At 47.0% G+C, this 22,021-nt stretch overlaps 2 protein-coding genes across 3 annotated transcripts; one reads left to right on the top strand and one right to left on the bottom strand.

Moving 5' to 3' along the window:
* Positions 1-1,378: 1,378 nt before the first annotated feature.
* On the top strand, positions 1,379-18,170 carry LOC136947190 (3',5'-cyclic-AMP phosphodiesterase 7B-like). Of its 2 annotated transcripts, none has more exons than XM_067241087.1 (13): positions 1,379-1,667; positions 3,914-3,974; positions 10,241-10,327; positions 10,771-10,946; positions 11,185-11,248; positions 11,419-11,514; positions 11,845-11,945; positions 12,408-12,539; positions 12,793-12,884; positions 13,052-13,196; positions 15,208-15,304; positions 15,487-15,567; positions 15,724-18,170. In XM_067241087.1, the coding sequence occupies exons 1-13, from the start codon at positions 1,647-1,649 to the stop codon at positions 15,966-15,968; spliced, it is 1,398 nt and encodes a 465-aa protein (XP_067097188.1). In that variant the 5' UTR covers positions 1,379-1,646; the 3' UTR covers positions 15,969-18,170. The 2 variants fall into 2 exon arrangements, with proteins under 2 accessions (XP_067097188.1, XP_067097189.1); XM_067241088.1 differs by having other exon boundaries at positions 10,774-10,946.
* On the bottom strand, positions 18,019-21,490 carry mtfr2 (mitochondrial fission regulator 2). The gene is made up of 7 exons (XM_067241089.1): positions 21,338-21,490; positions 21,045-21,149; positions 20,762-20,886; positions 20,431-20,669; positions 19,952-20,258; positions 19,639-19,822; positions 18,019-19,396 (listed from the first exon to the last, which is right to left on the bottom strand). Exons 1-7 carry the CDS (start codon positions 21,407-21,409, stop codon positions 19,352-19,354), a joined length of 1,077 nt encoding a protein of 358 aa, XP_067097190.1. The 5' UTR covers positions 21,410-21,490; the 3' UTR covers positions 18,019-19,351.
* Positions 21,491-22,021: the final 531 nt, after the last annotated feature.

The raw sequence follows: 22,021 nt of genomic DNA on the forward strand, positions 1-22,021 counted from the left end.
GGTAAATCTGACAGGACTTCTACCTTCTAGTCTGTTCCCCTAATCGGGGACACAATACAATTTGGAGCCAAAAAGGTTAACAGAACCACAAACTCACACATAACAAATGTGATGTGAAGACAAACACAAAGGGGTTTTCAGGAACATCAAAGTTTATTTCCCTGTGTTACTTACATCATTAATTGTAACTGTATAACTACCTTTAAAACCTTTAAAAAGCGCTATTGCAAATAGCAAGAGTTCTCTCTCTCTCTCTTTCTAACTCTCACACACACATACACTTGGAAATCTGCCCACTCACAGACGTCATTCTCACCTCTGGGAGAACGTGTTTGCCCTCTCTATCCCTTTCACACACTCTCTCTCCCTTTCTCTCCTCTTCTCAGTCTTTCAGTGTCTCTCTACTCTCTTAGCTCTCTCTCACACACACATGCCACAAACATATATATATATAAGCTCATGATGGCCTGTCATAAGGATTAAATTGTTGAGAGAAACACTGGTCATCAACAGAAATCAGTTCAAAACATCTTCCTACCGTTCTGCCTTTTTCTCTCTGTAACACACACACACCCACACACCCACACCCACCCACACACACACACACACACACACACACACACACACACACACACACACACACACACACACACACACACACACACACATAGCTAAGAAGTCAGGGGGCTGCCTTATAATGAACTGAGCCAGACAATTGTCACATGTGACAGTCTCCCGTTCTGTGTCTGCTGTCACCACTGGCTTCCTCTCTTCATCCCCTGCAGTAAACATCCTGGATAGGCCAGATTCAGGTCGTTATAGACTCCAGTTGCACTTGTGGATTGTTTCTGGTCTGTGTCTGCCATCATTTCCCCTCTGCTTCCAACTGGGGTGTCTCTCTTCGTCTTGCTGTTGACAATACCTACGATAACTTGAATCGTCTGACTGAACTGAAAAATGTTGTTGGTGAAAAAAAGCCTACATGAAGCTAAGTTATTCAGAAGCCTATTTTAATTGGGAGAGTAGACTTAACTAAAAATAACATGTTGTAATATGATAGTTTGCAGTTTTCTAGGTAATTGTATATGGTATACAATTAACTAAAAAACGTAAAGACTAAAGTCACTGTAAAAACACTGCTTTTGTTCACAGCCTACTTTTCATTGGTTCTAGTGGGTGTCTTACCCCCTTTTCGACCATAGCGCAGAATATTTGAGTTTCTTTTCCCCACCAAAAGAAATCTTCGCACTGGTCAGCTTGCGGCTCTACGCTCATTGGGCCACACTTTAAAGTCCCGCCTCTGCTTCAGTCCGACCAACCGCTACCAGCGCTTTCTCACTGCAGCGCAAGGCAGCCAAGTCAATACGGCAACGGACAACACAAGGAGAAACGTCCAACTTCACCACTTGCCTGGTTTGACAACTTACAGCCAAAGGGACTCAGACGACAGCTGGACCTACACTGAGAATGCTGGCATTTGTGTTTCTTGTAAAGATATAAGGACATGTTCTCGCACTGTTGCCGCTTGTGAACATTCCCTTGCGTCTTAAAGACGCTTGATTCTGTGCCGCGTGCCTACATGAGAGCGATTGACACGCGCGAGATTCCACCGCATTCACTTATCCCTGAGCTGCCGCGATGGTTCAATGTCTTGTTTAATGGTTGAGGTATGTCAACAACTATTTTTATTATATATTTTGAATGCAAATTTCATGTCAAAACGTCCACTGTTCTTCTAATCCGGAAAATGTGTCGTCAAAAAATCAGAATAGCGCAGAGGTGGGAGCCTGTGTGTAGGCTTTCAACTCGTCTTCGGATGCATGTGGGCCCTTCGACCCGTAATGTCGACTTATCGAATCCCCAGCGCGATAGTTGTATCTTAAGATCACGAGAGTATAGTGGTCTAAACTCCACCTTTTCATCTAAGCTGTTGACAAACACAGCAGGCTATCAGTCACATCTGTTTTGACAGCCTACAGCCACGCAGCTTCAATAGAACACCCTCGCCTTTATGGAACATCATGACAGCTGATAAGTCTGTTTCCAACCTTGTACCCCGCACAAAACGACCAACACATTACAAGCAGGCTATGAGACAAATAGTTGTAGGTGACTTGTAACTTACCGTCTACCGTAATATTAGTCATTGATCATTTAGTAAGAGTAAGTTTGTACCTGCCTAGTAATTTTGATATAGCTGGCGTACACTTGTTTGGTTTAGCCTACACCAAACGGTCTTGTGTTGTACTAATGCAGAATGTGCAGAGGTCTCTGTGAGAGGTTACACTGCTGTCAGAAAATACACTGTGAAGCAGAAAATACTTCAATAAACTAGGCTGTGAAGAAAAATAAAAGAAAGAAGAAAAATAAGAATTATACAAGTACAGGCCTTTAAAATTGGTACACTATCTAGTGAATAGGCCCACCTGTTAGCCTGCAGTCTCGTCTCTGCTGCTCACACTAGCAACCACAACTTTTTCCATAACACTCTTTAGGCTAATAGATGTCCGTTAGCTTAAACTTTGAAGTAAATAATGATTTACTTTAATTTACTTAATTTTTTTTTAAATCTGAGGTCATTGCTTTCAGAAAATTGCTCTTAACATTTATGTTTGAATTTGTTTGACCCAGTGTATGTTTTTTCCATTACATTTTCTGCGCGCTGTTTACATTTTGTTTTTAGTGAATTGAGAAGGAAATCTATCCCTGAGATGTGGCTGTTAACACCAGTTCTCTTCCTTCCCTTAGCACTCACTCACTCACATCGTGATATAAAATGAGAAAGTGTGACACTACACAGACATGGGAACACAGTATAAATTGGGTTGTGTGGCCTGTCGGAAAGTCTGAGGAGACAGGACTTGACTTTGTGAAAGACACAAGAGACTCTTTAGTTTGAGTGACATTGCATACATAGAAGACTAGTTGAAATGGCAACAAGCCCCCTGAGGAAACCATTGGACAGCAACCAAAAATGAAACAAAGCTTAACAGAATGCATGCGTGTGAGAGTGAGTGCGTGCGTGTGTAAGAAAGAAATAGACACAAAGACCAAGTAAAAGAACAGCATTATTTGATTTTATTAAACCCTTTATTTATTCAGGCAAATACTGTACAACAAACAGTAGAAAGGAAACAGTATACAGGAAATAAACAGATAATATTGGACCGTAACGATCCATATTCAAATGAACAAATTTGTTTCAGTAGAACACAGCTCATCCCGAAGAGGTGGAACACAACCGTCTTCCAAAACAAACAAACAACAAACAAACAACCACAAGGGGCACACAATTAACCCAGAAAACAACAACAGCAGTTTTGTGTGGATACACTTTGGCACCATGGCCATAGCAAAACAAATCCAGAGACAGTGACAAAGATGGGGACAGCAAAGAGCCTAGTGACACAACCTGCCCCAAGAGCAGACAGCAGCCGCCTGTGCACTGTGGTGTTTCCCACCTGCCATTTTCTGTTTTCCTGTACTCCAATCAGACATAGACGTCCACCAGTATTTCAGATGTGTGTTCTGCAGAACATGCCGTGTTCTGCTCCCCTGAGGCAGGTCGCAGTAGGCTTAACAACCATGGATACAAGACTAATCATTTCATAATTATTGGGCCGGTTGTATGGCCTTTGCCGACTATCTTGTGTGATTATATCACTGAATGAACTGGATGTCTGCGCATGTGTGTCTATACTTTGTATGGGTAAATATTGAACCCTAACCAGTGTTGGAGGTGCTACTTACTCTAAGTTATATAGCTTTGTGTGTTTGTTTTATTTCATGCTTAGCTACTGCTTGACAAACCAGAGTTTGTCAACTGCACATTCCACATTCTTCAGCAAAGGTGGTGTTGAGTGTTTCACATTTGTTTTCCTTGAAATAACTCTCTGTCTCTCTTTCCTGACAGAGGTGTGCACCGGTCGCATTTGAAAGGGCAGAGCAGAATGACATACAAGTTTGCATGCTGGGTAAGCATCCTTTTACCTCAACACACTCTGCTCACTTTACTGTGAGACATAAGCGATGGACCAAACTGTACCTCTTTCCTCCATCAAACATATTGAAATGGTCACTCATTTCAGAAGACTGTTTGTGGTTAAACATGGAACGAGAAAGTACAGGGCCTGCTTCTATAACAATCTGTCGGCAAGTAAAAAAAATACATTTAAATATAAATAAAAAGAATAACGCCACAGCATAACCTATTCCCTCCTGTGTTTTCTACATGCATCGTTTGTACGCCGCTTCGGGTCAAATGGTCAGCCAAATGAATCACATGTAATCCCGACGGGTTCATGTCGCCTTGATAAGGACACACACACACACGACCACACACACACGCACGGTCACACAGCAGTGTGTTTGTTCCGTCGAGGGCTCTGGCTGAGTGTAGGAGGACCAGCGGCCCTGGTCACAGATATGTCTGATGTGGAGTGTCACAGGGCAGTGCCATCCTGTGGGCTGTCTGTTTGATTTGGAGCGCTGGCAGAGGCTGTGTGTTTGTGCATGCTCATCTGGAAGCCAGTCTGATGACAATCTCCTACGTTTACAGTACGAGGCTCGGGCTGACCTTGTCCTAACACGCACACACACACACACGCACACACACACACACACACACGCACACACACACACACGCACACACACACACACACGCACACACACACACACACACACGCGCACACACACACACACACACACACACACACACACACACACACACACACACACACACACGCACACACACACTACACGGGACACATTCATTGAAAACACACACACACATTTCCACCTCTGCCCGTATTCTCTGATACAACTTTTCTTCTTGACGAATATGACTACTGTTTTCATTTCCCTACTGTTCTCTGTAACTATACAACCATTTTTTTTATAAGGACCTTGTACGGTATTGTCCAGTCCTATCATCCCCTCTGTAACTCTGTTTCTTTTCAGCTGCGACTAGCAACTAGCGACTGCTAGGGGCTGCAGGGGACTAGCGGCAGCTTGGTTGGTTGGTCCACCAAAATGGCCTGCGCGTACTTGGTTACAACTGTACAATTTGCGCTCGTTTTCCATAATTGGAGCAGGAGGTCAGTCAGATTGCGTTGGACAAGGGCAGTTGTCCGTGTGCGCTGCTTTGTCTCTGTGAGCTTGTGTCAGCATTTAATTCAAGGCTTATGCCTTGTGTAACAGTGCACGTGTGTGTGTGTGTACGGCCAGGTCATGTCCCCCTGAACGTTCTCCTATAGTGGTCATGTGAGAGTGATTGGTGGATGAGGACTGAGGGAGGTGTTTCCAGGTCCTCAGGCTGATGTGTGGAACAGAGCTGATAAGACACACACACACTCACACGTGACATGTTAGGACGTCCTAGATGCTTTCCTCCAGACAGATTTGTGACGTAGTCCCTGCGCTTAAAGCTGCAGAAGGTAACCACCGAAGGTAACAACCAATGCATGTCTAAACTTTGGCACTTTCCTCCAGTTCAAGTTTGACAGTGATTTCACAAATAAGCCAAAGAGGAAGGCCCGCCTCTCTGAAGGCGATTGGCTGGAGCAGGATTGCTGGAACATAATTGGTTGGAAAGTAGCGGGCCGCTCCAAAAATGTACATTCCACTGGCACTGAGCTGTGTTGCTAAACAAATCTCAGAGGGCCTCGTTAGTTTACACAACATGTTTATAGGGGACAAAACCTATCTTTTTTAACCTTTCTCACCTATTGTAACCACAGTGTTTTTTGTGTGTGCGGATGTGGTTTGTCTGTGTGTGTGTTTCATAACTTGAGGTGTTAACATCTGTGTGTCTATCCATTTGTGCGGTGTGACCTCAAATTAAATTAAGCGTGTGTGCAAATCTCCGTCTGTGTGTGTTTTTTAACTTCTGACTCAGTCAACTGGTGTGAGTGTGTGTGTGTATGTAGAAGGGGGCTTTCAAACTCATTCAACCCTGTGGCCGCTGACCGTGAGACCGATGATGTGGCCGTGAACCCATGAACAATTTCAAACACTGCTCACTCCCCCCCTCTCCCTCTCTGGCTCTCTGTCTCTCTCTCTCTCTCTCTCTCTCTCTGGCTCTCTCTGTCTGTCTCTCTCTCACTATCTCTCTCTCTTCCTCGCTCTCTCCTCTGCGTCTGTCTTGCGTCCGTGAGCTCGTCCAGCGCAGGGAGAGCTGAGCAGAACTGAGGGAGAGAACATCTGTGAGAGTTGGAGAGAAACGGAGGAGGGGCTTTCAAATCCCAACACCATCAGTAGAGCAGTGGAGGACACAAGGGGGGGGGGGAGGGGAGGGGGGGAGAGGGGGAGAGGGAGAATGCGCCAGAAGGCGGTCGGGAGAAGAGCATCACTCGTAGACCAGGAGGGAGCCAGACACGCACCAGACTCTCCTCCGACTCTTCCTCATCGCCGTCTCTCTTCCCAACTGTCCGCGTTCCTCGCCTCATCCTCCAATCCCTCTCTTCTTTCATCCAAGCCACTGTCCTCCATGAGTGCTGTCCTCTTTTTTTTCTCTTCACCTTTCTACGTCAGTTCGCCCCTCTCTCACTCACTCTCTCTCTTTCTCTCTCTCTCTCTCTCTCTGCAGGTCTTTGTCTCGAGCGTTGTGTAAGACCATCTCTTTCCATCTCCGGCTCTCCCTCCGCACTGCATCTCTTTCTTTCTCTCTCTCCACCTTTTCCCTCTCTCGGTCATCCCCACATCTGACACCCTTTCTCAAACCCAACCACCCTCTCCGTGCCTCCACCCCCCCCAACCCCCCTCTTCCTCTCTCGGAATGCCTGTGCTGGAGGGGCTGTGGAGTTCAGAGCTGGGTCGCAGCGACCGCGGACCCTTGGGGGTGGGGGTAGAGGAGGTGCCCCCCTCCCCTGTTTGGCCCCTGAGGGGCCCGCCGGTCTCGTGCGGGGGCCTTTCCCTCACCGTGGAGATCCCTGCCCTCATACGCCAGCTCCGGGCTGCCTGGAGGGCCTGTCGGGGGGGCGCAGGGGGGCCCCGGGGGGCTGACAGCGACCAGGGGGCAACGTGGAGAGAGGGAGGTGGGGGGCCGGAGGCAGAGGAGGAGAAGGTAGAGCACCGGACAGGTCAGTTTGACCCCCCCCCCCCCCCCCCCTTGGAAGTCATTCCGTGTGTGTGTTTTTGTTTTGCGTGGTGTTATAGAGCAGGGGGGTATTCCAGAAAGCAGGTTATGCAACATCACCGGGTAAGTTAACCCACCAGCTGATTCCCAATGTTGCAGCAACTTACTGGCAATGTTGCTACAACGCTGGGTGTCATCTGGGGAGTTAACTTACCCGGGTATGTCACATGACCTGCTTTCTGTAATACCCCCCTGGTCACCTAGAGGAAGAGATGGTCAGGGTCAATTGTAGTTTTGTTTGGGTCAGTCGAAGTCAAATACGTTTGTTGTGTTTATAACCCTTTTCTCAGTGTGGGAGTGTGTCTGTGTATTTGTTTGTGTGTTTTGTGCGTTTGTCTGTCTGTGTGCATGGGTTTAAGGCAGGTTAGCTGGCCAGAGCAGACAGTGAAATTAGGGATTTGCTATGTAAGCCTGGGCATCCAACACATGAAGCAGCCTTACCATCTGCTGGGCTGCAGCTGTGCTAATGACTCCCTCCACTACTGTTACTACGCTCGCTGACTTGACTCTGATGACGGAGTTGACTGGCTGTCTTTGACTGTGATGACGGAGTTGACTGGCTGTCTTTGACTGTGATGACAGAGTTGACTGGCTGTCTTTGACTGTGATGACAGAGTTGACTGGCTGTCTTTGACTGTGATGACAGAGTTGACTGGCTGTCTTTGACTGTGATGACGGAGTTGACTGGCTGTTTTTGACTGTGATGACAGAGTTGACTGGCTGTCTTTGACTGTGATGACGGAGTTGACTGGCTGTCTTTGACTGTGATGACGGAGTTGACTGGCTGTCTTTGACTGTGATGACGGAGTTGACTGGCTGTCTTTGACTGTGATGACAGAGTTGACTGGCTGTCTTTGACTGTGATGACAGAGTTGACTGGCTGTCTTTGACTGTGATGACAGAGTTGACTGGCTGTCTTTGACTGTGATGACGGAGTTGACTGGCTGTCTTTGACTGTGATGACGGAGTTGACTGTCTGTTTTTGACTGTGATGACAGAGTTGACTGGCTGTCTTTGACTGTGATGACGGAGTTGACTGGCTGTCTTTGACTGTGATGACAGAGTTGACTGGCTGTCTTTAACTGTGATGACAGAGTTGACTGGCTGTCTTTGACTGTGATGACAGAGTTGACTGGCTGTCTTTGACTGTGATGACGGAGTTGACTGGCTGTCTTTGACTGTGATGACAGAGTTGACTGGCTGCTGACTCAGAGGAGATGGGACTGTCCCAGCCACATCTCAGGTCACTTGTCACCTGAAAGTGAAGTTAAGTACCGGCTGTAGAAGAGACAAGTGTGTGTATGTGTGAGTGCCTCATGGTTGTTTACATGAAACCTATTTTCCAATTCATACAGCATTTTTAAACCATCCGCATCGAGTATCATCAGGTTGTCTATCAGTGTGTGCTTGTGTAGGCGTGTGTGTGTATGTATGTGTGTTAGTGCCATATGTTTGTTGGCAAAAACCAGATGTGTGTGTGTGTGTGTGTGTGTGTACAAGCTGCAGTGGATGTTAAACACCCTGAGCCTTTATGACTTGATTCACGTTTGTTTCATCCCAAATGACCCAGTTCTGCACAGTGCACAGGGTGACCTATTTACCAGACACACACAGGCAGACAGGGAGCAGAGTGAAAGAGATGGAGGGGGCGGAGAAAGAGATGGAGAGAGAGAAAGGAAGAGAGAGAGTAAGAGAGAGGAGGTGGGATTGAGGAGGGGAGGGGGAGTGGGGGTGAATGTGGAGGGAGCCAAAGATGAAGGGGGGGAGTAAGAGAAGGAAAAGTAGTCATTTGGGAGTGAGCCAGAGTCGGAAGAGAAATGGGTGTTTGTGTTAGTGTGCGTGTGTGGTTTGTGAACACACACAGCTTGCCAAAACCGCAAGGACACAAACGAATCATCCGCCAAATCTGGCAACGTGAAGATGCCAGGCAATCCCTACTGTTTAGCAGATCTGGCAACCCCAGAGGGTTACCCCCGTGATGTGATCCCCCCCCCCCCGACGGGCAGTTTTCAGCTTCAGCTACTCTGACGGAGAGTCACACAAGAGAGGGGATGAGATAGGAACTGGCAACCGTAAGGACATAAGCGCTTCATTTGTGCTGTGGTGCCTCAGAGCTTTATCTAATCGCAGTGAGTTATTCACATCACTGTGTTTGCTGAGGTGTATGTGTTTGGCGTGGCTTTGTGTGCGTGTGCACGCGTGTCCTTGTGTGCGCAAGCGCCTGTGTGGTTGCTTGAGTACACAAGTTTTGCTTTGATGTTTGTTATATTGCATGTTGTCGTTTTATGTTTTGCTTTAGCTGTGTCCTCAAGTGCAGACAGGATTTGGTAATAATCACACCATGTTGTGTCTTGGTGTATCTTTCTGGGAGATATGGTTACAACAAGGTCTGGGGTCAGAGAGGGAGTCGGAGAGTGTGTGTGTGTGTTCCTTGTCTGTACATACAGGGGTATATTCTCCCCAGACGTGAACAAACTTCATCCCATGACAGCAAATGTGTTGACTGCAGCTCTCTACTCAAGAATGCCCCTCTTGTTGATCTGTTCTGCTGCTAGGAAGCCTCTAAACATGGTGGGATGACTTGTGGAGGGTTTGCTCTTTTTGGTCCAACTCCTTCATATTGCTGTCCTTTTACTCACTCCTCTCTATCACGTGAGATCTCTATGACCTGCTTCGGTCTCCGGCCACCCTCTCTCTGGTCTCTGTCCCTCTCTCCCAAACTCATTTTAAGAAGATTTATTGTAATGAAAAATGAACATACCTGCCCCCCCCCCCCCCAAACTGCAGTGACCATAATGACAAGAGTCAAAGTAATCCCCTCTCTCTCTCTCTCTCTCTCTCTCTCTCTCTCTCTCTCTCTCTCTCTCTCTCTCTCTCTCTCTCTCTCTCTCTCTCTCTCTCTCTCTCTCTCTCTCTCTCTCTCTCTCTCTCTCTCTCTCTCTCTCTCTCTCGCTCTCTCTCTCGCTCTCTCTCTCTCTGCATCTCTCTCTCTGCATCTCTCTCTCTGCATCTCTCTCTCTGCATCTCTCTCTGCATCTCTCTCTGCATCTCTCTCTTTCTCTCTCTGCATCTCTCCCTCCGGTCTCTCTCCCTGTGTATCTCCAGCGGATGGCAGACTGAGGGGTCATGCAGGGCTCTTACTGGCTGAGAGAAGAGGCTCCTACCCACTGATTGACCTCCGCCTCCTCAACAGTACGTCTCTGTGCTCGCCTGGTTCTCAGCAGAACCCTCCCTACACTTAGCAACACCTGGGGAGAGAGAAGGGAAATGTGTGTGTGTATGTAACACCTGTCTGTGTGTGTGTGTGTGTAAGAGAGAGTGTGTGTATGTACACTGGTTTATCATCACCCACCTCAGTGTGGGTGGTGTTACTTGTGTGGACATCATTTGTGTCTTGCCTTCCGTGTGTAGCTCTGTGTGTGTGCGCATAAACCTAACCACTGTCTGTGTGTGCGTGTGTGTGTGTGTGTGTGTGTATATATACACCCCCTGTCTGTATGTGTGTGTATATTCTAACCCTTGTCCTTGTGTGTGTGTGTGTGTGTGTGTATATATATATATACACCCCCTGTCTGTATGTGTGTGTATATTCTAACCCTTGTCCTTGTGTGTGTGTGTGTGTGTGTGTGTGTCAGCAGCAGCAGCCCCGGGCGGGCCAGCCGGCCAGGAGGAGGTGGAGTCAGGCACGAGGAGGAAGGTGAGGCGTCTGTTGAGCTTCCAGAGGTACTGTCACGCCTCGCGGCTGCTCCGCGGCCTGGCGCCCCACGGCTCCCTGCACCTGCTGGACGACGACTACCTGGGGCAGGCCGCGGTACGTGCGCATACACACACGGAGGAGCCACACACACACAGACACGTTTTATGTCCACACACACCACCACCCACACTGAGGGTTACACACACAAATAGACAAGTGTTGCAGTATTGTGCACACACACACACACACACACACTCACACTCTCACAGCGGTACTCTGACATATGCACAGGGATAATTTCCAAAGACCCTTCTCACACACAGGCTGAGCTGACCTTGTTTGTGTCCCGCAGCACATGCTGTCCAAGGTCGGAACGTGGAACTTTGACATCTTCCTGTTTGATCGCCTCACTAACGGTGAGGGCACTACTTAACACCTTCCCAAGCTGCTTCATGTTGTATTACTACGTACTGGAATGCGACTGCGCCGAAGGCTTAGTATCGGTGTGTTCCAATGAGGGTAGTGTGTGCTAACTGTGTTTGGTAACTGTTTTAAAGAGTGTGTGTGTGTGTGTGTGTGTCAACAGGCAACAGTCTGGTGACTCTGATGTGCCACCTGTTCAACATGTATGGTCTCATCCACCACTTCCAGCTGGACATGGTCAAACTGCACAGGTTTCTGGGTAAGTAGGCCGACACAGCAGCAGGGAGAGACCCAGTGATCCACACTCCCCCTGTGGCTGGCTGTGTTAGGAAAGCAGCGTTGTTTATGACTTACGGAGCCTCGTCCGGGGGACAAGTCCGTGTACCACGTGGGCCGAGGCCTCATCGCAGGTTCCCGGGTTTGAGTCCAGCCCGGGCCTTTTCCTGCGTGGGCCTCCCCTTTCCCTTTCATTCCTTGTTCCTCGTCGCTGTATCTGTATCCATTACAAGCAGGAAATACTTCTCCAAAATCCATACATATATAAAAGGGATTATCTGCATTTGTTTCTGAATGTGTCTTGACTCGGCAGGTATGGTGCAGGAGGACTACCACTCCCATAATCCCTACCACAATGCTGTCCATGCAGCTGATGTGACACAAGCCATGTACTGCTACTTAAAGGAGCCCAAGGTAATCAAGCTGTGACATCGGCATTGTTTTAAAGGAAGGAATCAGTGACGCTGTACACCAGCGGTAATATGATAACACACACACACACACACACACAAAGCCTGGGTGTCCAACCCTCTGTTGTCCCTCTGACTCCGGCCAAATGAACAGCTTGTTATGTAACACAGCAGACAGAAAGATTTATTCGGCAGGAAATCTCCACATAACATCAACAAACACCGGTGCCATGGTAACCACGAGGACATATACTCACATGGCCGGCTTAACATCGCCGTGGTCACTCCCTCCCACCCCGCACAGTCAGACCTGCTGTCTCCACCCAAAGCATATTTATCGATTTTCAAACTTCCGTAGCTCTCATGTAACCTGAAGACTGAGAGTCTGACGCTACAGTCCAAGCCAGACGGTTGTTTACGATGCTCTGCAGTCTGCATACGCCCTGACCCTTGACCCCTGTCGTAGCTGGCGGAGCAGTTGAGCCCGCTGGACGTGTTCCTGGGCCTGATGGCGGCCGCCGCCCACGACGTGGATCACCCGGGGGTCAACCAGCCCTTCCTCATCAAGACCCGACATCACCTTGCCAGCCTCTACCAGGTCAGACACACTCCGCCTGTCTGTCTGTCTGTGTGTGTGTGTGTCAGTGAGAAGGTCCAGGAGTGAACGAGAGGGAACGAGTGGTTGAGCGTGCGAGCACAGCCAAGGTGGTCGGCTTCCACGTTGTCTAAAGTCAGCTCGTTGGGTTTTACACTCGGCCCCATCTTGTTGAGCGTGTGACGTACGGGCATCGTGAGCTGGTTCTGACTGCGTGTGTGTGTGTGTGTGTGTGTGTGTGTGTGTGTGTGTGTAGAACACGTCGGTGCTGGAGAGTCATCACTGGCGCTCCACAGTGGGAATGCTCAGAGAGTCTGGCCTGATGTCCCATCTACCTGCCGATGTCACGTAAGATACCAAACACAGGACCCACACAGATCCAAACACAACACAAAGATGAGAATTGTAGCACAGCTAGACACTACACACCCTGTCCTGTGTCCAATACTGTATTATCACCACAACCGTGGGCAGTCTCTACTGTGTAGTGAGTTTACTCTCTCCTGCCCCCACAGGCAGGACATGGAACAGCAGCTGGGCTCGCTTATCCTAGCCACGGACATCAGTCGTCAAAACGAGTTCCTCACAACGTTCAGAGAACATCTGGACAACCAGGACCTCAACCTGGAACATGCAGAGCACAGGCACTTCATGCTGCAGGTAGGCTAATACACACACGCTTATTGTTTTCTTTTCTTTGTGGTATTTTTTTTCTTCTATTGATTTCGTTTTTGGTTCGGACCTCCTGATCATCAGCCTCTCCGTCTTCTCTCTCTTCTCGTATCTCTCTGGTCTCTCTCTCTGTCTCAGTCGTTCCTTCTCTCTCCTCGTCCTCCCTTCACCTCTGTGGTGTTTATCATTCCCGTGGCCGGCCCGTCCTCCCTCCCTCCCTCCCTCAGCGCCGCCTCTCCTTCTGTCGTTCTAGGTTGTCCTGACAGGACTTCTGTCTTAGTCTCTGTTGCAGAATCCCCTGTTCTGTCTTTCAACGAGACCCTGATGCTCAACTCCTCCAAACTGTCCTTTGTACGGAATGCGATTGGCTCCTCTGGAACCAATCTAGAAAAGGTCCCTGACAACAATGATAGAATGTTTCCCGTTGCATAATTCTCTGTAGTTGCTAGCAGCCTCTTTGTGGTTCAACATCAAGCAGACAGACAGATTTCAAGATATATCAGTTCATGGCACATTTTCTATTTTAAGCAGTGCCACAGTTGGGCTTAATTGAGGCGAGGAATGGCTATGACGTTGGTCCAAAGTAGTGCCTATGATAACGTTGGTGTATTTATACAATAACAAACTTCCTGTGCGATGAACAGAACACTTGCCCCAGAGCAGGGGCTCCGAATCGCACCTTGCATCTCACTGCAATAATAAACATAGTGGGTTCCCATGACAACCCAGCCGAAAATGTCAAACACAACTTGACTAGAATGTGTTGGACATTTTCACTGCTTAACCCTTGTGCTGCCTTCGGGTCACAATGACCCGAAGGTTCACAACGACCCATCGTTGTGCTGCGACAACTTTACCCAATACAAAAACAAATAAAAAGCTTCTTTTTTTTTACCTTCGCGCTGTGGGGGGTGTGAGACAGCCCGACGGTTAAAAGAAAATGCTTAACTTTATTTTTGTATGAGGTAAAGATGTCGCAACACGTGGGGGTCACAATGACTGAAGGGTCACAATTGACCCGAAGATAACACAAGGGTTAACCTTAGAGGCACTTTTAAGGGCAAGTGTAAAAATATAATTAAAACTATTTTTGTACTTCATTCTGAACAGGAAATATTACAGCTTAAATGCTTACTGTCCTATGAATATTCCATTAAGAAAAAAAAACACATGTGCCCTTTCTCCTATTTTATAGGAGTACTTACCAGTACAATGTATTTTTTCCAACAGCTGTCTACCAGGATATCGCACATCTTACACTCTTATACCAAGGCAGTAGCTGATGATGTCATTAAATCAGTGGCATTGCCTTAAGACAGCATTGCCTACAGATCCACCTCTGACATCTTCAACACACTTCCAGTTCCAGTAGAGTCTGTGAAGCAGCACTTCACAAAACCTCCCCTCCGAGCAAATGAAATCCAAATGTCATAACCTAATCAAACCCATAATGTTTCCACGGTAACCACTATTCCACCGAATGAAATTGAATCACTCCATGGTTTTGGATACTGTAAATATGTCCTGCCAGTACCAGCTCCTCCCCGAGCCAGATGCGTCCAGAGTTTGAGGATGAAAGGTGGGGTGCGCTTGGCCAGAGTTTTAAGCATGAAAGGTGGGTGTTTTTGGCCAGAGTTTGTAAACTGACATACCAATGGGCCTATCATACTGGACGGCTTCACGATGGAACATCCAGTTCTAATTCTCTCAACACCAAAGAAACCAGGGTTGTTTCTGCTGTCACTTGGCAGGCACTGCGAGTTCCTCACGTGTAAACACAGCATTCCAGGATGACTGATTTACTCAGGTTTGATTAGCGCTTCACGGGCAGTTAAACAAACGTTGGAAGAAACTCTTTTTTTTCTGGGATATGCCGTGCTCTAACTGTGATACCTCTCTACCTACCTTGTCTCTCTCCTGTCTCCTTCCCTCCCTGGCCCCGGACGCCCCTCTCTCCTTCCTTCCCCTCTCTGGCCCCGGACGCCCCTCTCTCCTCCAGATTGCTCTGAAGTGCGCCGACATCTGCAACCCGTGCCGGGTGTGGGAGCTGAGTCGGCAGTGGAGCGAGCGGGTGTGTGAGGAGTTCTACCGACAGGGTGAGTGTGTCTGGACTGGGCTCTGATGCCACCAGGGGCCACAGGAAATAGTCCGACAAACAGGAAGAAAGCATTTCCTGTTGGGAGCCTATGATTGGTCACGTACCAAGGGGGTTGAACACACACACACACAGAGATAGAGCAGTTTTCTTTTTTATTACCGTTAACATCTGACTTGACAGGTGACTTGGAGAGGAAGTTTGACCTGGAGATAAGCCCTTTATGTAACCAGCAGTCCGACTCTGTCCCTGCCATACAGATAGGTGAGCCATACACCCACACATTCTGTCTCTCTCTCTTCATCTCTCTCTCTCCATCTCTCTCTCTCCTAATTTCTCTCTCTCTCTCTTCATCTCTCTCCTAATATCTCTCTCTCTCTCTCTCCATCTCTCGCTAACGTCTGCCCCCCCGTGCCCCAGGCTTCATATCCTACATCGTGGAGCCCCTGTTTGAGGAGTGGCAGCGCTTCACGGAGCCCAGCCTCCTCACCCAGAGCATGATGGGACACCTGCACAAGAACAAAGCCCGCTGGGGCGGACTGCGCCTCAGCGTGCCACCCGACTGCCCCCTCGCCACGGAGGGGAGCCACGCCCACTCCCCCCCCCTCCCAGAGGAGGAACCCGGGGTGCAGAGAGGGGGAGGAGAAGGGGAGGATATCCCGTAATAAAGGACCCGGCCTCTCTGCTTCCTCTGCTGTCCCAATAGAGGAGTACTTATTCCACCCCCTTTGTTCCTGCCTCTTCCCTCTCCCACCCTCCATGCAGGCTTCGGCGATGGGAGAAGTGGACGCGTCGCTATAGCGCCCACCCCCCCCTCTCTCTCTTCCTCCCCCCCCCTCCCCCTCTCAGGGTGGAGAGTTGCGGTGCTGCGGCCGAGTGGAAGTACTAACGAGTAAGACGCAGAGAACTGCAGATAGACGGGCTTTCGAAAGTACGGCTGACTTGACACATTTTTCTCTGTTGGATTGGAATGGATTGGAAAGGGCGGATCAAGGGTGATCTAGGTGAATTAGGGTTTTTTGTGCTTTGGATGAGGAAAGGTTGGCACGTCTTGAAGTCAATGCTTGTCTTCCCACGATGCCGTACTGTGAAGACGGACTGTCAAGAGCATCGACTGATGAGGTCAGAATGAAAGTCCAACCAACAAGTCAGATGGACCGCACTGGCGCTGAAGACAATAATGATATGAAAGTATATATAGAAATAACAGTTATATGAGAATATTTACTACAAGCTTTCTAATTGCTCTTACACTGAAAACTCTTTTCACTTCATTTTTTGTACAGTTGAACTTACACAGATTTTCACGAAAGTGCATTTTTAATCTGTCTCATAATTAAGACATTAAACCAATATGTGTATATGTGTAATACCTTAAAAGGCCAAGGGGAAGGGAGGACTTTGTGGAGCCGTGCTGGGGTTTCTGTTGACGAGGGCTGAAGTCATAGTACCCCTGAACACTGTTGTATATTAATCCACTGGGTCATATGCCGAAACCTCAGAGCTACATTTCTAACACAGGCTCTGTGTGAGATTCTCTCTCTATAGATGTAACATTTCTACGAACTTTCACTTACTTAGTAAACTGAACTTACACGCAACCTCAACTTTTAAAGCTTACAAAGCCTTAATTTTTCTCTTGGACAACTTAACAGTGTGCTTCTTATTAACAGCATCTTCATAACCCTGCTGTTTTCAGATTGTCTTTTTTTCGTTTTTACTAATGCGTTTAATGGTGTTTACTTCTCACGTCTTCTCTTAATATATGCACTGTAAACCTTTTGATGTTTATGTATGAACTTTGACCTCAAGGTCAGTGACTCACATTCCATAAACGTTGCTTCTTGGTTCCCTGGAGAACAGTATATTCCTCAATGCCATGTGACGTCTTTAGTGTCGCTCAGCTGCATCTTCAGTTACATACCTTTAGGAGGGTCACGTACTTTACATGGCTATACATGTGCCATAATGATCTTTATGTATATCTGTTTTTGTGGCTATAGTGTTCAACATTTATAGATGTTTTAACAATTACATGTATTCCTGGTAGTGTGTATAGATGATTTACTTCATATAATGTTAGCAATGAGGCTAAGGACAGGTTTTATGGCTCAAAGTGCACCTTCAGAGACACACACACATTGAAATAGGCCATAGAAAGGGTATTTTAACGGTATCATTCCACTAGGAATGCAATTCACAAATGTAAAGTTTCATAAACTTCTAACGCTCACAATGAAATGCATCAGCTTTTTATAAGGTTAACATTGTAAATGTAATGAACTTTTGACTTATACATTTATATTACATTTAATTCTACATCATATATAGTCTATAAAAATTATTTGACCAAATCTTGTATGATCACACTTGTGCAATTTTTCTAGCACTTTCTATAAACTTGTATGGTTTACTGACACCCACTTCTTTACACCGGCCTGAAGGTTTAGTATCTAAGTAGCCTGCAGTTGTATTCATGTCAACTGTTGACTTTATATGAAGCAGCCAGTTATGTAGCGCAATACTGAGAAATACAGGCCATCTCAGAACCACCTGTCTAGGATGAAACTACCTAAACACTTACCTTCACACACCAATGATTAAACCTCTACTGGCACAGACACTTGATGTTTCACAACAAAGTGGCTATTTCCATTCAATTTACAGAATGACACTTAAATGTCAGTCTGGCAGCTTTGAAATAGTTCCTGTGTTTTTGGCCCAACAAATTCATGTACAGCCTGTTGTAACGCTACCATGTCGTCATGGCAACTCTTGATCATCTGGGCCTGCTTCTCCAGCCATCAGCCTATGAGCACTGTGATCAATAAAGCTACTGTTCTTTTTATTTTAATAAAATTGTTTTGGGTCCCAGCTTGTGTCAAATCATTTATCCACCTAAGATGGCTGCAGTCAACTTCTTTTAGGACCAACTGGTCAACTTACCCAGTTACTGTCCAAGCAGTAACTTAATCGGCAATACAAATAAACCAACATCAGGTGCTTCGGTAAGCACTCACAGTGGTACATAGGGTTTCCTTTTGAGTCCTGGCCTTCGGAAAGCAGTTTTACCATCTGCTACAGTCACTGAGAAAACCTTAAGAATGAGAGGACTGGGAAATATCTGAGTGGAAGTAAGAGATACTAAGTGAGCTTGAAAACAGCTGCAGTCTTTCCGTGTATAATGCACACATAGACCAACACCAGCCTGGGAATCCTCACAGTCTGCCAAGACAAACCACACCACTTGAATCCTCACGAGGAAAAAGGGCTGGAGTAAGTGAAAATATCATGTATATTGACAACACAGTGTAAATGCATACAGTCCTGGTCTTCCAACTCAGCTCGACAACTACTGGACAGACGACTGGACGGTCGAATTGTGTTCCACATGCACGGGTATAGCCAGAGCAATGTCACGCAAAGCAGCAAAGTCAAAACGTAGGAAAACAAGACAGGTTGCATAGAGAAAAACCTGCATTTAGGTATCACAGCCCCAGTTCACCTTGTTTACGATGATAGGGTTAACGTTACATTCAAGACCTAAGAAAGATCATGGCAGGTTTAAGCAGTCGAAAGCTGCTTAACACCCTTGCATCATTATTAAAGATTTCCCCGAAGATTTTCATTAAATAAAATGTGCACAGATAACAGGACATCATTTGCCACCTATGCAAACACATGGCATGGTGAAACTGTACAACAACAAAAAATAACATTCAATTTACAGTACAAAAGAAAATCTTATATACAGCTAAATTAACATTGAAATATCCATGGGAGAACTACATTCAACACCTCTGGCAGAAACCAACAACAAAAACAATGCCATACGAAACACAACAGAAAAAAAGCAGGTCGATTGTAAACTCCCAAATAAAAATATACCATTGAATAAAAAAAAAAAAGAACAGAGTCAGCAGTTGCAGTAGTTGATGTAGGCACGTCAGCTGGCGATGTAATTGGCTGCTGGTAAATAGTTGACCTTTGGGGCCTGAGGTGGTTTTAAGAGGTCACAGTTAACCTGAGGTGATCGAGAGGTAACCCTTCACCGGTGGAGTCGTCCTTGGCTACGCCTGGAAAGCAGGGGAACCTGAAACACAACATGACAGGCTTCTCTCACATTTCTGCCTCATAAACTCTTGTGATAAACTTGGAGGCTAAGCCAATATTAGAGAAATAGCACCACCTTCTGGTTGATTTATGGCACGAGTGAGATTTAATATTTACTACCAAACTACACTGTAACTCTTAATTTACAGACCCATTGAATTATTGGTGTGTGTGTGTGTGTGTGTGTGTGTGTGTGTGTGTGTGTGTAACAGCAGGACTCACAGGGGGCACCTCTGGGCTGCCAAACGGTGACAGCTCCGCCGAACGGTTCTCCTTGTCATTCGAGTCGTCGTGGCGACGGTAGGCAAACTTTTTCCTCAGCGCCTCGGCAATCAGCGCCGCTGGATCGTTCAGCAGAGCCGAACCTCTGCTCTGTCGCTTCCTCATTGGTGTTCCCCCCGGTGACCTGAGGGGGTTGAAATTAGATTTTAGACGTTGACCGAGCAAGGCCTAAAAGAGGGCATTCTCATTTCCAAGCTCATTACAGTCACAGAAGACAGGAACACATCATGGCATTTCTTGTCTCCATGCCTACCTCTCCACTGTGGTGCGCAGTTTGACCTGGTTCAAGTTTTTGAGCACATCCAGCATTGACGGGACCCCTTGGTCCTGAGGATGCGGTTGCCCCTGGGTGGAGCCCTTAACCTGGGCGCTGGGCTTGCTCGCCTCCCTGCGCTGCCGGATGAGGTCCAGAGTGGACGGGGCGACCGCAGGGGAGTTGGACGGGGGGGGAGGAGGAGGTGGGGGAGGAGGTGGGGGAGCGCAGCGAGGGGTGGAGGTGAGCATCGGAGGAGACATCAGGGATTCGGGTGTGCCCGGAACATTCTGTGTGGGGGGTGGAGCTTGAAGGCAAAGGCCAAAAGACGAAATAGAAGGAAAACAAAAACAATGGCCAAGAGATTAGGACGTTTTTATCTTACAAGAGCTACGATGACTTATAACAACATCTAAATGAGGAGACCTTCCTATTTTCTTTGTCCGGGTGCAGGAGAGACAAGATGTAAAGAATATTACCTGTGGGTGGTGCTGCCAATACAATCATGGCTATCTGGGCCCGGAGCTTGAGCAACTCGTCTTCCAGGACGGTGATCTTCCTCAGGGCCTCTGGGTCTGACCTTTGCCCCATTATAGGGCCTCTGTTGTGGGGTTGTGAGGGCACTAGCCCCTGATGTCCAACCTTTTCTCCTGGAGGTTCCAGCACCATCTCAACTCGCCCACTCACAGAACTTTGCTTACATGGATGCACGTAATTCCTGGAGGTAGGATACACAGACAAAGCAGATCAGAAATAATACCCATGGACAAAACGCAGAAGTGCAGCAGGGAAGTCTGGGTGAATCCTTACCTGATCTTCGCAAAACTGTCCCCCTCATCTTCCGCCACCCACAACACATCGGCCAATGAAGGGATAGCAGGTGTGTCCATGGTGACATCAACATAACCATGCGGTCTGTAGCTATGAAGAGGGATCTGTACAAAAAAAATACATGTTACAAAGGGTGAATTCTTAACTATTCACATAGATAAACAACATATGAAATTCATTTGGCTGCATATAACATGTGTCTTTATGGTACTCCTGCTTTAAATACCTTGAACAAATCAAGGTATTTAAAAGTTGTTTGTACCTGGAAGTGAACACGAGGTGAGGGTGTAAGTGGAAGGTTGCTGCCTATCATGCGCACAACGCTGCGGTACTGTCCACACAACTGGCTTTCCCATACTGGAACCAGCTAAACTCAGACAAGAGAGGAGAAACAGGACAGAATTGTAACAAGTATGCATAGACAGGCCCCCCAAATCAGCCTCACACAATGCCATATCCATGACTGTAAAATATTGTGAACAGAATGTTTTGGGAAATACATCAATACGCATCTGTCCTATGAACTTGAGTAACGGACTTAAAGATAAAACTTACCATGTCCGGGGGCACACCAAAATACTCCAGGACGGACCGCAGCAAATGTAAGACGTCCTCTAGCAGAGACATTTATGCCGGGATCCAATGTTTAGGATGATGGTAGCAAACTGGTGCGCTTTCCACTGACTTTCAGAGAAGAGTCCAGTTGCACGTTGCACCAACCGTCCACATGGGATACGATTTGAGAAGTCAGAATAGAATCATAATTTGAACCTGGAAATAATTTCACAGCAGAAATGTATATTTATCTTGTAACACACGAGCACGTACAAAAAAAATGACATGGCTAGTAATGCAATTTAGAAAACGCAAACAAGTCAAGGTTGTCAGTTGTGCTAGCTCTAGTCCCGTTAGCTAACCTAGCTAGTTAGCGACACTGCAGTATTTTCGAAAAGCTGCCCAGATCATCAAAATAAATAGGGAATCACTAGGTTCAGCAGTTAACCTGCACGATGCTAAATACTTGCATTAAATCAACCAGCATACATTATTGCAATTGCAAATTGTCCTCACCACTTGCAAAAACTAAAAAGAACATGTATTTCAAAACAAAAACGTAAATTGTAAAAGGCGTCCACGCTCACGTGAAAAGGGAAGGTGAAGTCAAATAAAGCCGCTGCAGCAAACTAAGGTATGATTGGACACCCAGGAGGATGACAAACAGGGAACCAATAGGAACAG

The sequence above is a fragment of the Osmerus mordax genome, chromosome 8, assembly GCF_038355195.1.
Source record: "Osmerus mordax isolate fOsmMor3 chromosome 8, fOsmMor3.pri, whole genome shotgun sequence".
Classification (NCBI taxonomy): domain Eukaryota; kingdom Metazoa; phylum Chordata; class Actinopteri; order Osmeriformes; family Osmeridae; genus Osmerus; species Osmerus mordax.